The 21,441-nt window shown below is 34.6% G+C and overlaps 1 protein-coding gene across 1 annotated transcript in view; it reads left to right on the top strand.

Annotated features, from left to right (window-relative positions):
• The window catches only part of LOC137430498 (receptor activity-modifying protein 1-like), a 122,155-nt gene that overhangs the window by 74,314 nt on the left and 26,400 nt on the right, over nucleotides 1-21,441 (top strand). The window contains exon 2 of the mRNA XM_068121319.2: nucleotides 2,561-2,696. Within this exon, the coding sequence (XP_067977420.1) occupies nucleotides 2,561-2,696 (136 nt within the window). The remainder of the gene's footprint in view (nucleotides 1-2,560; nucleotides 2,697-21,441) is intronic.

The raw sequence follows: 21,441 nt of genomic DNA, 5'->3' as shown, positions 1-21,441 counted from the left end.
TAGACTGGTATTGTAGTGAATATGGCAAACACCCCTCAGTATTGGTAGTATAGACTGGTAGTGTCGTGAATATGGCAAACACCCCTCAGTATTGGTAGTATAGACTGGTAGTGTCGTGAATATGGCAAACACCCCTCGGTATTGGTAGTATAGACTGGTAGTGTAGTGAATATGGCAAACACCCCTCAGTATTGGTAGTCTAGACTGGTAGTGTCGTGAATATGGCAAACACCCCTCAGTATTGGTAGTATAGACTGGTAGTGTCGTGAATATGGCAAACACCCCTCAGTATTGGTAGTCTAGACTGGTAGTGAAGTGAATATGGCAAACACCCCTCGGTATTGGTAGTATAGACTGGTAGTGTAGTGAATATGGCAAACACCCCTCGGTATTGGTAGTCTAGACTGGTAGTGTCGTGAATATGGCAAACACCCCTCGGTATTGGTAGTATAGACTGGTAGTGTAGTGAATATGGCAAACACCCCTCAGTATTGGTAGTATAGACTGGTAGTGTCGTGAATATGGCAAACACCCCTCGGTATTGGTAGTATAGACTGGTAGTGTAGTGAATATGGCAAACACCCCTCAGTATTGGTAGTCTAGACTGGTAGTGTCGTGAATATGGCAAACACCCCTCGGTATTGGTATTATAGACTGGTAGTGTAGTGAATATGGCAAACACCCCTCAGTATTGGTAGTCTAGACTGGTAGTGAAGTGAATATGGCAAACACCCCTCAGTATTGGTCGTATAGACTGGTAGTGTCGTGAATATGGCAAACACCCCTCGGTATTGGTAGTATAGACTGGTAGTGTAGTGAATATGGCAAACACCCCTCAGTATTGGTAGTCTAGACTGGTAGTGAAGTGAATATGGCAAACATCCCTCAGTATGAGTAGTATAGACTGGTATTGTAGTGAATATGCCAAACACCCCTCGGTATTGGTAGTATAGACTGGTAGTGTCGTGAATATGGCAAACACCCCTCGGTATTGGTAGTATAGACTGGTAGTGTAGTGAATATGGCAAACACCCCTCAGTATTGGTAGTCTTGACTGGTAGTGAAGTGAATATGGCAAACACCCCTCAGTATGAGTAGTATAGACTGGTATTGTAGTGAATATGGCAAACACCCCTCAGTATTGGTAGTATAGACTGGTAGTGTAGTGAATATGGCAAACACCCCTCGGTATTGGTAGTATAGACTGGTAGTGTAGTGAATATGGCAAACACCCCTCAGAATGAGTAATATAGACTGGTATTGTAGTGAATATGCCAAACACCCCTCGGTATTGGTAGTATAGACTGGTAGTGAAGTGAATATGGCAAACACCCCTCCGTTTTGGTAGCATAGACTGGTAGTGTCGTGAATATGGCAAACACCCCTCGGTATTGGTAGTATAGACTGGTAGTGAAGTGAATATGGCAAACACCCCTCCGTTTTGGTAGCATAGACTGGTAGTGTAGTGAATATGGCAAACACCCCTCAGTATTGGTAGTCGAGACTGGTAGTCTCGTGAATATGGCAAACACCCCTCAGTATTGGTAGTATAGACTGGTAGTGTAGTGAATATGGCAAACACCCCTCGGTATTGGTAGTATAGACTGGTAGTGTCGTGAATATGGCAAACACCCCTCAGTATTGGTAGTCGAGACTGGTAGTGTAGTGAATATGGCAAACACCCCTCGGTATTGGTAGTATAGACTGGTAGTGTAGTGAATATGGCAAACACCCCTCATTATGAGTAGTATAGACTGGTATTGTAGTGAATATGGCAAGCACCCCTCGGTATTGGTAGTCTAGACTGGTAGTGTAGTGAATGTGGCAAACACCCCTCGGTGTTGGTAGTATAGACTGGTAGTGTAGTGAATATGGCAAACACCCCTCAGTATTGGTAGTCGAGACTGGTAGTCTCGTGAATATGGCAAACACCCCTCAGTATTGGTAGTATAGACTGGTAGTGTAGTGAATATGGCAAACACCCCTCGGTATTGGTAGTATAGACTGGTAGTGTCGTGAATATGGCAAACACCCCTCAGTATTGGTAGTCGAGACTGGTAGTGTAGTGAATATGGCAAACACCCCTCGGTATTGGTAGTATAGACTGGTAGTGTAGTGAATATGGCAAACACCCCTCATTATGAGTAGTATAGACTGGTATTGTAGTGAATATGGCAAACACCCCTCGGTATTGGTAGTATAGACTGGTATTGTAGTGAATATGGCAAGCACCCCTCGGTATTGGTAGTCTAGACTGGTAGTGTAGTGAATGTGGCAAACACCCCTCGGTGTTGGTAGTATAGACTGGTAGTGTAGTGAATATGGCAAACACCCCTCGGTATTGGTAGTATAGACTGGTAGTGTAGTGAATATGGCAAACACCCCTCGGTATTGGTAGTATAGACTGGTAGTGTAGTGAATATGGCAAACACCCCTCGGTATTGGTAGTATAGACTGGTAGTGTAGTGACCATATTTCCTGTTCCTTTAAGACACCTATTTTAACGTTTAAGGACGGATTACCTGTCACGGAAGAGTGACGATCGCACGCGTATCTGCAGGTGGCTGGCCTGCCGTGGCCTCTCTCTGCCAGGTGGGTGTGATGAAGCTCTACACGAACAGGTGTTTGAACATTTTCAAACACAACATGGAGTGGCTTCACGAGGACAACTGGTGTGACTGGAGCATGTCAAGCAGGTATGCTCTTGTCACCTTGAATACGCTACGAATGGCCACGTGTGTTACCCGGTCACCTGATCAATGCACAAGTTTACCAACTATAGCAATGTTGTATTTTCCATCATTTACCTTTTTCATGTTACAACCGTAATCCATACTAATATTTCATGAATACGAAGTACAATTGATGAAAACTCATTAAATTAATTAAATTATATCATGTCTTGAATAAAGACGAAGGTGGATGTAACAGAGGAAAGGAATAATGGAAAGAAGGTAAGAGAAGGAATTCAATGCTCTTTGGAGTCTAAGAGTACATTGCTCCGCATAACAAGGAACGGTACTCAGACCAAGGCCTTCATGCTGCCACAATGATGCCATTACCAAAGACGAAGTGAAATCTGCAGACATAATCATTTTTGATTTTTTGTGACACTGAATGAGCTGTTGTGAAAGAATGTAGGAATATAGTCAACACTACCAAAATACCTGAGGCGCGTGCGATTTGGCCTCTTCCGAAGCTCTTCCGGAAGATTGCTTTGCGCCGAACAGGCAGAAGAGAAGCAAGATGGCGGCCAAACATGGATTACTCGCGCTCATGATGGAAGAATTAGACAAAGATGACACTACATCACAAGTTGATGCAAACATCCAGATTGTGTTTTCACTTGCAAGTTTTGCTGCCTAAGTATAACCAGCAGCGTTTCTCCGTGACTGAAATGTTTCTCTTGTCAGTTCATGATCGATGAACTACTTAAATTTGATTAAAGTATATATCTTGAACACTGCAGAACACGAACCGGAACGTGAATCGAAGCACGAATATGCAGTTCAGCAGGGACTTTGGCTCTATTATTGGACATTACACGGAATCTCGTCCCGGTCGGACACGCGCAAAAAGGAGTGAGATAATCACGTTTGATTATAATCTGTCTGCCTGTCTGTCTGGTAGTCAAACAAAACTGAAAATCATTGCAAACAGGAAACTTAGACGTTAGGGACATCATAAAGGACACAAACAACAGACACAAAGAACGAATGTAATGTGTTAGAGAAGGTGGTGTAAAAGACGCTGCATCAACGGCGGTATAAACTTCCGGTTTTTTTTCTTCTTTTCCTCCTAACTTTAAAAATGGTGAATTTATTTAAATTAAATTATATACTTAGACACTGTAGAACACAAATCGTCTTCTTGGCACCTCAAAAAGTTTTAGTTTAACATTATTTGGAAAAAGACGATGCCATCTCAGTTAATCCAATTTGCCAAGCTCAGGACGGAAGAAGTTTGAGATTCTTCTTCTTTCAATAAAATGTTTCCAATAAAGTCCCATGTTCGTTTTCTCCTGACTGTGGGGAAAGGTTTTCGATGAACTCTGGTTTCATTTTGTATGTACTTGTCCATTTTTTGTTGCCACAAGAGGAGATGTTTTCCGAGGAATTTGTGTTTTTAAAGGAGCATTCCATAATACATGTTCTATCTGGCCCCATATACTGAAAGACAATCCACTCATTCATGCTGGACTTGCCTAGGGGCCTTGATTTGTGGAGCTGACAGAGAAACAGAGGATAGACAGAGCAGGGGGAGCTTGGCCGGAGAGGAGTCGATAGAAGACAGGAAGACCACCTACCTACCTGCGGTGAGAGAGCTAAAGGCCCTCAGAATCAGCTTCATCGTGGGAGATTCCAATGATTCTGAAAGCCTTGATTTCTGCAGCGTGAAGCCGAGCTCGGTGTGAGGCAGGTGCACCCACCCAGAGGGGAGTGCAGTATTCCATCAAGGTGTGGATGAAAGCTTTGTCGGTGGATAGGAGTTAAGGTGTGCCAAGGAAGGACTTTGTATGACGGAGGATGCCCAGTCGGTTACTGGCTTTGGAGGTCAGCTTGGAAATGTGGTTTACCCAGGAAAGATCATGGCAGATATTGAGACCCAAAAGCTTGAGTGACAGAACGTCTTCAAGAGTATTGTTAAGAAAGTAGATGGGAGGGTTGTCCAGATGGTCTTCATGGAGAGACATCGTAAGAGTGTGAGATTTGTCAGGATTGAAAGACATGTTGCACTTGTTTGCCCAGTCTGTGATTTTGTCCAGGTCTGCAGAGAGTGAGGAGGCTGTGGACTGCTGATCTGAGGTTTGAGATATGGAGCGGCAGAGAGTGGAGTCATCAGCAAAGATATAGAGAGGGTTTTCCAGAGAGTCGGAGAGATCATTAATGAAGACCAGAAAAAGCACAGGGCCCAGAACATTACCTTGGGGAACTCCAGCCTGAACAGGTAAGATAATTGAGATGAGAGATGAGATGAGAGAATTACATTTAGAGCTACACGTTGACTGGGACAGGCAGGGTGCCAGACCGTATCGAAGGCACGTGATATGTCAAGGGAGACAGCTCTGATTTCCTGTTTGGCATTGAGGACCTCCATCGATTGTTGAGAAAGCAGAAGCAGCATGTCCCGAGTAGAGTGACCTGGTCTGAATCTAAATTGATGATCAGAGGTCAAGCCATTTGAGAAGAGGATAGATTTGATATCCGAAGCGATGATGGATTCCATGACCTTGCTGATGATTGGGAGCAGGCTGATTTGTCTGTAGATGCACTTTTGTGGTGTGAATTTTGAATCGCTGAGAAATTATAATTGAATGCTGTGATATGATTTGGAGGAAGGTTTGCCATTGAGGAAACTTCGAATGTAATTCTTCCTGACGAAGCAGAAGGATCCAGATGTGCATTCTGAGTGAAAATGGAAGCACAGCACTTCGACAATGGAGGCGATACGTTCCTACCCTTAAATGTGAATCAGGATTCATGTGTCCTGTTCGTGATATTGGACACGCAATAACCACGTTATGTACGAGTTAATGGAACCAAACACCACCACAAATATGTAAGTGCTTTGGTTGAAAGTCCATTTCCAGCCACCAAATGGATTTCAATATTATCCGCACGTAGCAAGACACTTCACCAGCATTTGGTCCCGTGGCTCAAAAGCCTAAAATGCGACTCAATGGTGCGCATGCCTTTTCAGCTGGATTTATGGTTTCGATGTTGTCAGCCATTAATCCTCGGTGAATAGCATCACACCCTGGCTTCTCAACAAAGTGCGTTTCCAGATTTCAGGCTCACAGGTTCCTCTTGTACTCACTTGAGTTGATGTCAGGACAACAGGCTTCAGTTGGGTAAAGATTGGCCTGTCTGGACAAGAGTGAACATAATGGACACGGAGTGTGAGTGCAAGTGTGGGTGGAAGCATCCTGTGACACATTGTTTATAAACAACTAGAACGACACTCGTAGAGCGCATACCTCCACCTCCGCCAGGCTGAACAGTTTACGTTTTGTATCCCACTGATAGGCCGGATCTGGATTCGGACCTGAACCAAAATCTAATCGGATTGTTCGAGAATCCAACCAACTCATCCCCCAAGTTTAGTCATAACTCGTCCAGATCATTTTCAAATATGTTATTTATCGCTTTTCGCCGGATCTCTCAATGGTGAAGCATCACTGAAAAATTAAATAATTCTCGTATCCAAATCCATATTAAGATCTTCACCAAAATCGAATCATTTCGTCTTTGTCACACACCCAACCTCTCCACCAAGTTTCGTCCAAATCCGTCCATAACATATTGAGATAACCTGCTTTGTATCGGTTTTAGCCTTATCTCCCAATGGTGAAAAATCACTTGAAAGATTAAATAATTCTCGTATCCGAATTTATATTCAGATCTTCACCAAAATCGAATCAATTAGTCCTTGTCACACACACAACCTCTCCACCAAATGTCGTCCAAATCCGTCCACAACTTTTTGAGATATCCTGCTATATATCGTTTATGGCCCTGTTTCCCGATGGTGAAGAACCACTTTAAAATTATACTAGACAGATCGGAATACCGAATCAAAATCTAATCATTTCGTCCGTGTCACATACACTACCTCTCTGCCAAATTTTGTCCGAATCCATCCACAACTTTTTGAGATATCTTGTTCACAGACAGACAGACAAGCAGACAAACAAACAAACAAGAAGACGTCATGCGGAGCACGATACTTGCAAAATCCGCCCCCCCCCACCCCCCCCCCCCCAAGAGAAAAATTCCATTGATACAGCAAATTGACCATTTCATCAAGATCAAAATTGACGATCTTGATCAAAGCTCGGATCAACAGGATTAAAATTGACGTTTTTTCAGATGAAAATTGATGATTTTGGAAGTTTGACCTTGAGTTGACCTTTGACCTTTTGACAATCAAAATAGTTAGTTCCCCTATTTAGTGACTCAATGTGCAATTTTCAAGTCAATTGGACGAAAGTTGATGATTTTTCAGATGAAAATTGATGATTTCAGAAGTTTGACCTTGAGTTGACCTTTGATCATTTGACCTCAGAAATAGTTGGATTCCCAATTCAGTGAGGCAATGTGCAAATGCTGTTCTATTATCAAGTCAATCGGAGGAAAATTGTCGTTTTTCAGATGAAAATTGATGATTTTGTAAGTTTGACCTTGAGTTGACTTTTGACCTTTTGACCTCAAAATAATTGTTTTCCCAATTTAGTGACAATGTGCAAATACTGTTCAATTTTCTAGGTAATTGGATGAAAATTGATGATTTTGGAAGTTTGACCTTGAATTGACGTTCAAACTTTTGACCTCAAAATATTTGTTTTACCAAGTTAATGACTCGGTGTGCAAATGCTGTTGAATTTTCAAGTCAATCAGATGAAAAATGGCGATTTTAGAAATTTGACCTCCAAGTGACCTTTGACCTCAAAATCAATAGCCTTCTCAATTGTGACGACCTCTACAATGTAATGAAGTTTCATGATGATCGGTTTAGAATTGTGACCTGTAGGCGAGTGACAACCAAACAAATAGACAGAATAACAAGAAGACGTCATGCAGAGCACGATACTTGCAAAATTCTCCCTGCCCTTGAAAAAAAGGTTGCAATTGATCCAGCAAATTGTCCATTTCATCAAGATCAAAATTGACGATCTTGATCAAAGCTCGGATAAATAGGATGAAAAGTGACAATTTATAGATGAAAATTGATGATTTTAGAGGTTTGACCTAGAGTTGACCTTTGACCTTTTGACCTCAAAAATAGTTGGTTTCCCAATTTATTGAGGCGCTATGCAAATGCGGTTAAATTTTCAAGTCAATCGGATGAAAATTGATGATTTGGGGAATTTGAGCTGGAGTTGACCTTTGACCTTTTGGCCTCAAAAATAGTTGCTTTCCCAATTTAGTGACTCGATATACAAATTCTGTTCAATTTTCAACTCAATCGGATGAAAAATGGCGATTTTAGAAATTTGAAAAAGGTGGTTGACCTTTGGCCTATGTTGACGTTTTAGCCTATGTTGATCTCAAAAATAGTTGGTGGTTGAATTCAGTTCATCGATATGTAAATCCTATTCAAATTTCAAGTCAATCAGATGAAAATTGAGGATTTTAGAAATTTGAAAAAAGTGGTTGACCTTTGGCCTATGTTGAACTTTTGACCTTTTGACCCCAAAAATATATAGGATTTTGTCGGACCATGAACTCTACCATTTGGTAAAGTTTCGTGAAGATCGGTTTAAAATCGTGTCCTGTAGGCAAGTATAAGTGAGCGGACAGACAAACACACAAATGAAAAATTACTCATAGATCGACACTTGGCAAAACAGAACAGAGTGTAATGGCACTCAGTAGAGCATCCTTTTAACCTCAAAAGTAGTTGGTGGTTGAATTCAGTTCATCGATATGTAAATCCCATTCAAATTTCAAGTCAATCGGGTGAAAATTGAGGATTTTAGAAATTTGAAAAAAGTGGTTGACCTATGGCCTATGTTGACCTTTTGACCCCCAAAACATATAGGATTTTGTCGGACCATGAACTCTACCATTTGGTAAAGTTTCGTGAAGATCGGTTTAAAATTGTGTCCTGTAGGCAAGTATAAGTGAGTGGACAGACAAACACACATACACAAACACACAAACAAACACAAACCGGAGTGAGCAACATACTTGCAAAAAATATATATATATATATTTTTGCCAAGTAATGAAAAATCACTCAGAGCGACACTTGGCAAAACAGAACAAAATATAATGGCACTGAGTAGAGCATCCTTTTGACCTTAAAAACAATTAGTGGTTGAATTCAGTGACCTGATATGCAAATGCTCTTCAAATTTCAAGTCAATCCGATGAAAATTGAGGATTTTAGAAATTCGGCCAATGTTGACCTTTTGGCCGATATTGACCTCAAAAATAGTTGGTGGTTGAATTCAGTAACCAGATATGCAAATCCTATTCAGATTACAAGTCAATCGGATGAAAATTGAGGATTTTAGGAATTAAAAAAAAAAGTGGTTGACCTTTGGCCTACGTTGACCTTTTGGCCTACGCTGATCTCAAAAATAGTTGGTGGTTGAATTCAGTAAGCCGATATGTAAATCCTATTCAAATTTCAAGTCAATCGGATGAAAATTGAGGATTTTAGAAATTAATAAAAAGTGAGTGACCTTTGGCCTACGTTGACCTTTTGACCTTTTGACCCCAAAAATATTAAGGATTTGGTCGGACCACGAACTCTACCATTTGGTAAAGTTTCGTGAAGATCGGTTTAAAATTGTGACCTGCAGGCAAGTATAAGTTAGTGGACAGACAAACACACACACAAACAAACCAACAAACACAAACACACAAACCGGAGTGATCAACATACTTGCAAAAATTTTTTTTTTTGGCCAAGTAACAAACAGATAAACAGACAGAATAACAAACGCAACCGACTAATATACTTGAAAAATCTTCGATGTTGCAAGTAACAAACAGACAAACAGGGGTGAAAACATAACCTGCATCCACCTTTGGTGGTGGAGGTAATGATTTGTTGAATGATAACAGGTGCCAAACTGGTACAGTTGATGAGGCAACTATATTGTGGTGCATGAGTACGACCAATCGCAGACTGGCTATTGTACCATGGTACATGGGCCCAACATAGGGCCCATGTGAAAATGATTTTCTTTTAATTCCACAAACGTTTACCTTACTGTTATCCATGTCTATATCCCCGCACATGCGAAACAAAACGTGGGGTTAAGCAATGGGTTCACTTCTGTCTGTCTTTCTGTCTACAAAACATCAGCTTAGGATCGAGGAACAACTGAATACATCTTTTTTTGTATACATTCAGTGCATTCAGAAAGTATTCAGACCCCTTCACTTTTTTCACATGTTGTTATGTTGCAGCCTTATCCTGAAATCGTTTAAATTCATTTTTTCCCTCATCAATCTACACTCAATACCCCATAAAGACAAAGAGAAAACAGGATTTTAGAAAGTTTTGCAAATTTATTAAAAAGAAAAAACTGAAATATCACATTGACATAAGTATTCATACCCTTTGCTATGACACTTGAAATTTAGCTCAGGTGCCTCCCATTTCTCTTGATCATCTTTGAGACGTCTCTGCACCTTGATTGGAGTCTACCTGTGGTAAATTCAATTGATTGGACATGATTTGGAGGGGCACACACCTGTCTATATAAGGTCTCACAGCTGACAATGCATATCAGAGCAAAAACCAAGCCATGAGGTCGAAGGAACTGCCTGCACAGCTCAGAGACAGGATTGTGTCGAAGCACAGATCTGGGGAAGCCGACAAAAAAAATCTCTGCTGCATTGAAGGTTCCGAAGAGCACAGTGGCCTCAATAATTCTTAAATGGAAGAAGTTTTCTTAAATGGAAGAGCTAAATTTCAAGAGTCATCGCAAAGGGTATGAACACTTATGTCAATGTGATATTTCAGTTTTTTCTTTTTAATAAATCTGCAAAACTTTCTAAAATCCTACTTTCTAAATTCTCTTTGTCATTATGGGGTATTGAGTGCAGATTGATGAGGGAAAAATGAATTTAAACGATTTCAGCATAAGGCTGCAACATAACAAAATGTGAAAAAAGTGAAGGGGTCTGAATACTTTCTGAATGCACTGTGGTCGAGGCTTGCGGAATATCTAGTACACTGTGAATGGATCAGGACCAACAGACAAAAAGAGGATGCAAAGGAAACATAAGAGATGCACGCTAAAGGATGAGTAGAGAGAGTTGGGAAGACCAACAGCAGAGTGTAAAGCAAAGATGGAGGAAGAGTTGGACGAACAAGGTGTGGGAGGAATGGGGGGTGGGGGAAGAAGAGGACACATGGGGTGGTCAACATAGATACAGAAGGAAACTCCACAGTCAGGCAAAACTGTAACTTCTGGAAGGTTGTATGGAGAAAGAAAAAAGTCGTTTACAAGGTTTTGACAAAGATAACTTCACAGGATGCGTTTCAGAAAAACAGAAAAAGCATTTGTTGAAAATCACATAAGTTCCTTTACCAGACTCAAATGACTGGAACTTTCCAGAAACTCTTACTTTGATCACCTGGAATTTTCCTTCACATCTTCCTTTGATAATCTGGTATTTTCCATAACCTTTTGTTTTGATAAACTCGTATTTTCCATAACCCTTTGTTTTGATAATCCGCTATTTTCCATAACATTTTGTTTTGATAATCTGGTATTTTCCAAAACATTTTGTTTTGATAATCCGGTATTTTCCATAACCCTTTGTTTTGATAATCTAGTATTTTCCATAACATTTTGTTTTGATAATCTAGTATTTTCCAAAACATTTTGTTTTGATAATCCGGTATTTTCCATAACCCTTTGTTTTGATAATCTGGTATTTTCCATAACATTTTGTTTTGATAATCCGGTATTTTCCATAACCCTTTGTTTTGATAATCTGGTATTTTCCATAACATTTTGTTTTGATAATCCGGTATTTTCCATAACATTTTGTTTTGATAATCTGGTATTTTTCATAACATTTTGTTTTGATAATCCGGTATTTTCCATAACCCTTTGTTTTGATAATCTGGTATTTTCCATAACATTTTGTTTTGATAATCCGGTATTTTCCATAACCCTTTGTTTTGATAATCCAGTATTTTCCATCACCCTTTGTTTTGATAATCTGGTATTTTCCATAACATTTTGTTTTGATAATCCGGTATTTTCCATAACATTTTGTTTTGATAATCTGGTATTTTTCATAACATTTTGTTTTGATAATCCGGTATTTTCCATAACCCTTTGTTTTGATAATCTGCTATTTTCCATAACATTTTGTTTTGATAATCTGGTATTTTCCAAAACATTTTGTTTTGATAATCCGGTATTTTCCATAACCCTTTGTTTTGATAATCTGGTATTTTCCATAACATTTTGTTTTGATAATCCGGTATTTTCCATAACCCTTTGTTTAGATAATCCAGTATTTTCCATCACCCTTTGTTTTGATAATCTGGTATTTTCCATAACATTTTGTTTTGATAATCCGGTATTTTCCATAACATTTTGTTTTGATAATCTGGTATTTTTCATAACATTTTATTTTGATAATCTGGTATTTTCTATAACATTTTGTTTTGATAATCCGGTATTTTCCATAACATTTTGTTTTGATAATCGAGTATTTTTCATAACATTTTATTTTGATAATCCAGTATTTTACATAACATTTTGTTTTGATAATCTGGTATTTTCCATAACCCATTGTTTTGATAATCTAGTATTTTCCATAACATTTTGTTTTGATAATCTGGTATTTTCCATAACATTTTGTTTTGATAATCTGGTATTATCCATAACCCTTTGATTTGATAATCTGGTATTTTCCATAACATTTTGTTTTGATAATCTGGTATTTTCCAAAACATTTTGTTTTGATAATCTGGTATTTTCCATAACATTTTGTTTTGATAATCTGGTATTATCCATAACCCTTTGATTTGATAATCTGGTATTTTCCATAACATTTTGTTTTGATAATCTGGTATTTTCTATAACATTTTGTTTTGATAATCTGGTATTTTCCATAACATTTTGTTTTGATAATCTGGTATTTTCCATAACATTTTGTTTTGATAATCTGCTATTTTCCATAACCTTTTGTTTTGATAAACTCGTATTTTCCATAACATTTTGTTTTGATAAACTCGTATTTTCCATAACACTTTGTTTTGATAACCTGGTATTTTCCATAACATTTTGTTTTGATAATCTGGTATTTTCCATAACCCTTTGTTTTGATAATCTGGTATTTTCCATAACATTTTGTTTTGATAATCTGCTATTTTCCATAACCTTTTGTTTTGATAAACTCGTATTTTCCATAACATTTTGTTTTGATAATCGAGTATTTTTCATAACATTTTATTTTGATAATCTGCTATTTTCCATAACATTTTGTTTTGATAAACTCGTATTTTCCATAACATTTTGTTTTGATAATCGAGTATTTTTCATAACATTTTATTTTGATAATCCAGTATTTTCCATAACATTTTGTTTTGATAATCTGGTATTTTCCATAACCCATTGTTTTGATAATCTAGTATTTTCCATAACATTTTGTTTTGATAATCTGGTATTTTCCATAACATTTCGTTTTGATAATCTGGTATTATCCATAACCCTTTGATTTGATAATCTGGTATTTTCCATAACATTTTGTTTTGATAATCTGGTATTTTCCATAACATTTTGTTTTGATAATCTGGTATTTTCCATAACATTTTGTTTTGATAATCTGGTATTATCCATAACCCTTTGATTTGATAATCTGGTATTTTCCATAACATTTTGTTTTGATAATCTGGTATTTTCCATAACATTTTGTTTTGATAATCTGGTATTTTCCATAACATTTTGTTTTGATAATCTGCTATTTTCCATAACCTTTTGTTTTGATAAACTCGTATTTTCCATAACATTTTGTTTTGATAAACTCGTATTTTCCATAACACTTTGTTTTGATAATCTGGTATTTTCCATAACATTTTGTTTTGATAATCTGGTATTTTCCATAACCCTTTGTTTTGATAATCTGGTATTTTCCATAACATTTTGTTTTGATAATCTGCTATTTTCCATAACCTTTTGTTTTGATAAACTCGTATTTTCCATAACATTTTGTTTTGATAAACTCGTATTTTCCATAACATTTTGTTTTGATAATCTGGTATTTTCCCTAACATTTTGTTTTGATAATCTAGTATTTTCCATAACATTTTGTTTTGATAAACTCGTATTTTCCATAACATTTTGTTTTGATAATCTGGTATTTTCCCTAACATTTTGTTTTGATAATCTGGTATTTTCCATAACCCTTTGTTTTGATAATCTGGTATTTTCCATAACCCTTTGTTTTGATAATCTAGTATTTTCCATAACACGTTGTTTTGATAATCTGGTATTTTCCATAACCCTTTGTTTTGATAATCTGGTATTTTCCATAACCCTTTGTTTTGATAATCTAGTATTTTCCATAACCCTTTGTTTTGATAATCCCGTATTTTCCATCACCCTTTGTTTTGATAATCTAGTATTTTCCATAACCCTTTGTTTTGATAATCCCGTATTTTCCATCACCCTTTGTTTTGATAATCTAGTATTTTCCATAACCCTTTGTTTTGATAATCTAGTATTTTCCATTACCTTCTGTTTTGATAATCTAGTATTTTCCATAACCCTTTGTTTTGACAATCTGGTATTTTCCATTACCTTCTGTTTTGATAATCTGGTATTTTCCATAACGCGTTGTTTTGATAATCTGTTATTTTCCATAACCCTTTGTTTTGATAATCTAGTATTTTCCATAACCCTTTGTTTTGACAATCTGGTATTTTCCATTACCTTCTGTTTTGATAATCTGGTATTTTCCATAACATTTTGTTTTGATAATCTGGTATTTTCCATATCCTTTTGTTTTGATAATCTAGTATTTTCCATAACATTTTGTTTTGATAATCTAGTATTTTCCATAACCCTTTGTTTTGACAATCTGGTATTTTCCATTACCTTCTGTTTTGATAATCTGGTATTTTCCATAACATTTTGTTTTGCTAATCTGGTATTTTCCATATCCTTTTGTTTTGATAAACTCGTATTTTCCATAACCTTTTGTTTTGATAATCTGGTATTTTCCATAACCTTTTGTTTTGATAATGTGGTATTTTCCATAACCTTTTGTTTTGATAATCTGGTATTTTCCATAACCCTTTGTTTTGATAATCTGGTATTTTCCATAACCTTTTGTTTTGATAATCTGGTATTTTCCATAACCCTCTGTTTTGATAATCTAGTATTTTCCATAACCCTCTGTTTTGATAATCTAGTATTTTCCATAACCCTCTGTTTTGATAATCTAGTATTTTCCATAACCCTTTGTTTTGATAATCTAGTATTTTCCATAACCCTTTGTTTTGATAATCTGGTATTTTCCATAACCCTTTGTTTTGATAATCTGGTGTTTTCCATTACCTTCTGTTTTGATAATCTGGTATTTTCCATAACATTTCGTTTTGATAATTGAGTATTTTCCATAACCCTTTGTTTTGATAATCGAGTATTTTCCATAACATTTTGTTTTGATAATCTAGTATTTTCCATAACCCTTTGTTTTGATAATCTAGTATTTTCCATAACCCTTTGTTTTGATAATCTAGTATTTTCCATCACCCTTTGTTTTGATAATCTAGTATTTTCCATAACCCTTTGTTTTGATAATCTGGTATTTTCCATAACCCTTTGTTTTGATAATCTGGTATTTTCCATAACCCTTTGTTTTGATAATCTAGTATTTTCCATAACCCTTTGTTTTGATAATCTCGTATTTTCCATAACCCTTTGTTTTGATAATCTGGTATTTTCCATAACCCTTTGTTTTGATAATCTCGTATTTTCCATAACCCTTTGTTTTGATAATCTAGTATTTTCCATCACCCTTTGTTTTGATAATCTAGTATTTTCCATAACCCTTTGTTTTGATAATCTGGTATTTTCCATAACCCTTTGTTTTGATAATCTGGTATTTTCCAATACCTTCTGTTTTGATAATCTGGTATTTTCCATAACATTTCGTTTTAATAATTGAGTATTTTCCATAACCCTTTGTTTTGATAATCGAGTATTTTCCACAACATTTTGTTTTGATAAACTCGTATTTTCCATGACATTTTGTTTTGATAAACTCGTATTTTCCATAACATTTTGTTTTGATAATCGAGTATTTTCCATAAAATTTTGTTTTGATAATCGAGTATTTTCCATAACATTTTGTTTTGATAATCGAGTATTTTCCAGAACATTTTGTTTTGATAATCGAGTATTTTCCATAACATTTTGTTTTGATAATCGAGTATTTTCCATAACATTTTGTTTTGATAATCGAGTATTTTCCATAACATTTTGTTTTGATAATCGAGTATTTTCCATAACATTTTGTTTTGATAATCGAGTATTTTCCATAACATTTTGTTTTGATAAACTCGTATTTTCCATAACCTTTTGTTTTGATAATCTGGTATTTTCCATAACCTTTTGTTTTGATAATCTGGTATTTTCCATAACCTTTTGTTTTGATAATCTGGTATTTTCCATAACCCTTTGTTTTGATAATCTGGTATTTTCCATAACCTTTTGTTTTGATAATCTGGTATTTTCCATAACCCTCTGTTTTGATAATCTAGTATTTTCCATAACCCTCTGTTTTGATAATCTAGTATTTTCCATAACCCTCTGTTTTGATAATCTAGTATTTTCCATAACCCTTTGTTTTGATAATCTAGTATTTTCCATAACCCTTTGTTTTGATAATCTGGTATTTTCCATAACCCTTTGTTTTGATAATCTGGTGTTTTCCATTACCTTCTGTTTTGATAATCTGGTATTTTCCATAACATTTCGTTTTGATAATTGAGTATTTTCCATAACCCTTTGTTTTGATAATCGAGTATTTTCCATAACATTTTGTTTTGATAATCTAGTATTTTCCATAACCCTTTGTTTTGATAATCTAGTATTTTCCATAACCCTTTGTTTTGATAATCTAGTATTTTCCATCACCCTTTGTTTTGATAATCTAGTATTTTCCATAACCCTTTGTTTTGATAATCTGGTATTTTCCATAACCCTTTGTTTTGATAATCTGGTATTTTCCATAACCCTTTGTTTTGATAATCTAGTATTTTCCATAACCCTTTGTTTTGATAATCTCGTATTTTCCATAACCCTTTGTTTTGATAATCTGGTATTTTCCATAACCCTTTGTTTTGATAATCTCGTATTTTCCATAACCCTTTGTTTTGATAATCTAGTATTTTCCATCACCCTTTGTTTTGATAATCTAGTATTTTCCATAACCCTTTGTTTTGATAATCTGGTATTTTCCATAACCCTTTGTTTTGATAATCTGGTATTTTCCAATACCTTCTGTTTTGATAATCGGGTATTTTCCATAACATTTCGTTTTAATAATTGAGTATTTTCCATAACCCTTTGTTTTGATAATCGAGTATTTTCCACAACATTTTGTTTTGATAAACTCGTATTTTCCATGACATTTTGTTTTGATAAACTCGTATTTTCCATAACATTTTGTTTTGATAATCGAGTATTTTCCATAAAATTTTGTTTAGATAATCGAGTATTTTCCAAAACATTTTGTTTTGATAATCGAGTATTTTCCATAACATTTTGTTTTGATAATCGAGTATTTTCCATAACATTTTGTTTTGATAATCGAGTATTTTCCATAACATTTTGTTTTGATAATCGAGTATTTTCCATAACATTTTGTTTTGATAATCTGGTATTTTCCATAACCCTTTGTTTTGATAATCTAGTATTTTCCATAACCCTTGTTTTGATAATCTAATATTTTCCATAATCCTTTTTTTTGATAATCTCGTATTTTCCATAATCCTTTGTTTTGATAATCCAGTATTTTCCATAACCCTTTTTTTGATAATCGAGTATTTTCCATAACATTTTGTTTTGATAATCTAGTATTTTCCAGAACTTTTTGTTTTGATAATCTAGTATTTTCCATAACATTTTGTTTTGATAATCTAGTATTTTCCATATCCCTTTGTTTTGACAATCTGGTATTTTCCATTTCCTTTTAGTTTGATAATCTAGTATTTTCCATAACATTTTGTTTTGATAATCTGGTATTTTCCATAACATTTTGTTTTTGATAATCTAGTATTTTCCATAACATTTTGTTTTGATAATCTGGTATTTTCCATAACATTTTGTTTTGATAATCTAGTATTTTCCATAACATTTTGTTTTGATAATCTGGTATTTTCCATAACATTTTGTTTTGATAATCTGGTATTTTCCATTTCCTTTTGTTTTCATAATCCAGTATTTTCCATAACATTTTGTTTTTGATAATCTGGTATTTTCCATAACATTTTGTTTTTGATAATCTGGTATTTTCCATAACATTTTGTTTTGATAATCTGGTATTTTCCATAACATTTTGTTTTGATAATCTGGTATTTTCCATAACATTTTGTTTTGATAATCTGGTATTTTCCATAACATTTTGTTTTGATAATCTGATATTTTCCAGAACATTTTGTTTTTGATAATCTAGTATTTTCCATAACATTTGGTTTTGATAATCGAGTGTTTTCCATAACATTTTGTTTTGATAAATCTGGTATTTTCCATAACATTTTGTTTTGATAATCTAGTATTTTCCATTTCCTTTTGTTTTCATAATCTAGTATTTTCCATAACATTTTGTTTTGATAATCTGGTATTTTCCATAACATTTTGTTTTGATAATCTGGTATTTTCCATAACATTTTGTTTTGATAATCTAGTATTTTCCATTTCCTTTTGTTTTGATAATCTGGTATTTTCCATAACATTTTGTTTTGATAATCTGGTATTTTCCATAACATTTTGTTTTGATAATCTGGTATTTTCCATAACATTTTGTTTTGATAATCTAGTATTTTCCATTTCCTTTTGTTTTCATAATCCAGTATTTTCCATAACATTTTGTTTTGATAATCTGGTATTTTCCATAACATTTTGTTTTGATAATCTAGTATTTTCCATAACATTTTGTTTTGATAATCTGGTATTTTCCATTTCCTTTTGTTTTCATAATCTAGTATTTTCCATAACATTTTGTTTTGATAATCTGGTATTTTCCATAACATTTTGTTTTGATAATCTGGTATTTTCCATAACATTTTGTTTTGATAATCTGGTATTTTCCATAACATTTTGTTTTCATAATCTGGTATTTTCCATTTCCTTTTGTTTTGATAATCTGGTATTTTCCATAACATTTTGTTTTGATAATCTGGTATTTTCCATAACATTTTGTTTTGATAATCTGGTATTTTCCATAACATTTTGTTTTGATAATCTGGTATTTTCCATAACATTTTGTTTTGATAATCTGGTATTTTCCATAACATTTTGTTTTGATAATCTAGTATTTTCCATTTCCTTTTGTTTTCATAATCCAGTATTTTCCATAACATTTTGTTTTGATAATCTGGTATTTTCCATAACATTTTGTTTTGATAATCTAGTATTTTCCATAACATTTTGTTTTGATAATCTGGTATTTTCCATTTCCTTTTGTTTTCATAATCCAGTATTTTCCAGAACATTTTGTTTTGATAATCTGGTATTTTCCATAACATTTTGTTTTGATAATCTAGTATTTTCCATTTCCTTTTGTTTTCATAATCTAGTATTTTCCATAACATTTTGTTTTGATAATCTGGTATTTTCCATAACATTTTGTTTTGATAATCTAGTATTTTCCATAACATTTTGTTTTGATAAACTCGTATTTTCCATAACATTTTGTTTTGATAATCTGGTATTTTCCATAACATTTTGTTTTGATAATCTGGTATTTTCCATAACATTTTGTTTTGATAAACTCGTATTTTCCATAACATTTTGTTTTGATAATCTGGTATTTTCCATAACATTTTGTTTTGATAATCTGGTATTTTCCATAACATTTTGTTTTGATAATCTAGTATTTTCCATAACATTTTGTTTTGATAAACTCGTATTTTCCATAACATTTTGTTTTGATAATCTGGTATTTTCCATAACATTTTGTTTTGATAATCTGGTATTTTCCATAACATTTTGTTTTGATAATCTGGTATTTTCCATAACATTTTGTTTTGATAATCTGGTATTTTCCATAACATTTTGTTTTGATAATCTAGTATTTTCCATTTCCTTTTGTTTTCATAATCCAGTATTTTCCATAACATTTTGTTTTGATAATCTGGTATTTTCCATAACATTTTGTTTTGATAATCTAGTATTTTCCATTTCCTTTTGTTTTCATAATCTAGTATTTTCCATAACATTTTGTTTTGATAATCTGGTATTTTCCATTTCCTTTTGTTTTCATAATCCAGTATTTTCCAGAACATTTTGTTTTGATAATCTGGTATTTTCCATAACATTTTGTTTTGATAATCTAGTATTTTCCATTTCCTTTTGTTTTCATAATCTAGTATTTTCCATAACATTTTGTTTTGATAATCTGGTATTTTCCATAACATTTTGTTTTGATAATCTAGTATTTTCCATAACATTTTGTTTTGATAAACTCGTATTTTCCATAACATTTTGTTTTGATAATCTGGTATTTTCCATAACATTTTGTTTTGATAATCTAGTATTTTCCATTTCCTTTTGTTTTCATAATCTAGTATTTTCCATAACATTTTGTTTTGATAATCTGGTATTTTCCATAACATTTTGTTTTTGATAATCTGGTATTTTCCATAACATTTTGTTTTGATAATCTGGTATTTTCCATAACATTTTGTTTTGATAATCTGGTATTTTCCATAACATTTTGTTTTGATAATCTAGTATTTTCTATAACATTTTGTTTTGATAATCTGGTATTTTCCATGACATTTTGTTTTGATAATCGAGTGTTTTCCATTTCCTTTTGTTTTCATAATCTAGTATTTTCCATAACATTTTGTTTTGATAAATCTGGTATTTTCCATAACATTTTGTTTTGATAATCTGGTATTTTCCATGACATTTTGTTTTGATAATCGAGTGTTTTCCATTTCCTTTTGTTTTGATAAATCTGGTATTTTCCATAACATTTTGTTTTGATAAATCTGGTATTTTCCATAACATTTTGTTTTGATAATCTGGTATTTTCCATAACATTTTTTTTTTTTTTTTTTTTTTTTTTTTTTAAATATACAATATCGAGGCTCGTGAAAGAGCGAACATTAATCACATGAACACACAGAAAGACAAACCGACACATAAAACATAACATAGGGAGCGGTAGACAAGATGGGGAGAGAGGGGGAAGGACACAAACACAACATTTGAGAGCAGGGACCGAGAGACATGGAGACATCGAGAGATCTGAGAGAGGGCGAGGGCTTTGGGGGGGGGGGGGGCGTGGGAAGGGGGCAGTGGGAGAGGTATAAAACATATGGACACTGCCAGGACTTCCAGGAAAGAAGTTGGAATTTCAAACAAGGTGGATCTGGGGTGAATTAGCAGGGGTAGAAAAGATCAAGGTTTTGGATGGGGGAAGATAAGAGATGGTGGTGAACAGCTGTTTTAAAGACCTGGAGGGAGGAGTGGGATTGAAGGGAGTGAGGGAGTTTGTTCCAGAGGCGGGAGAAAAGAGGAATGAAAGAGTGAAGGTGAGCGGAGAGCCGAGATTTCGGCAGTTTAACCATCAGAGGGTTGCTGGCAGATCTTGTGCGACCTGTAGGAATATTTGGGGGACAGAGCACAGAGAGAGCTGGGGGTGCAAGGCCGGAGAGGAGTCGGTAGAAGACAGAAAGACCACCTACCTGCCTGCGGTGAGTGAGTGAAAGGCCCTCAGA

This window comes from Myxine glutinosa, chromosome 7 (genome assembly GCF_964187855.1).
Source record: "Myxine glutinosa chromosome 7, kmMyxGlut1.1, whole genome shotgun sequence".
In the NCBI taxonomy this organism is placed as follows: Eukaryota; Metazoa; Chordata; class Myxini; order Myxiniformes; family Myxinidae; genus Myxine; species Myxine glutinosa.
This window is presented reverse-complemented; position numbering and strand designations above follow the sequence as displayed.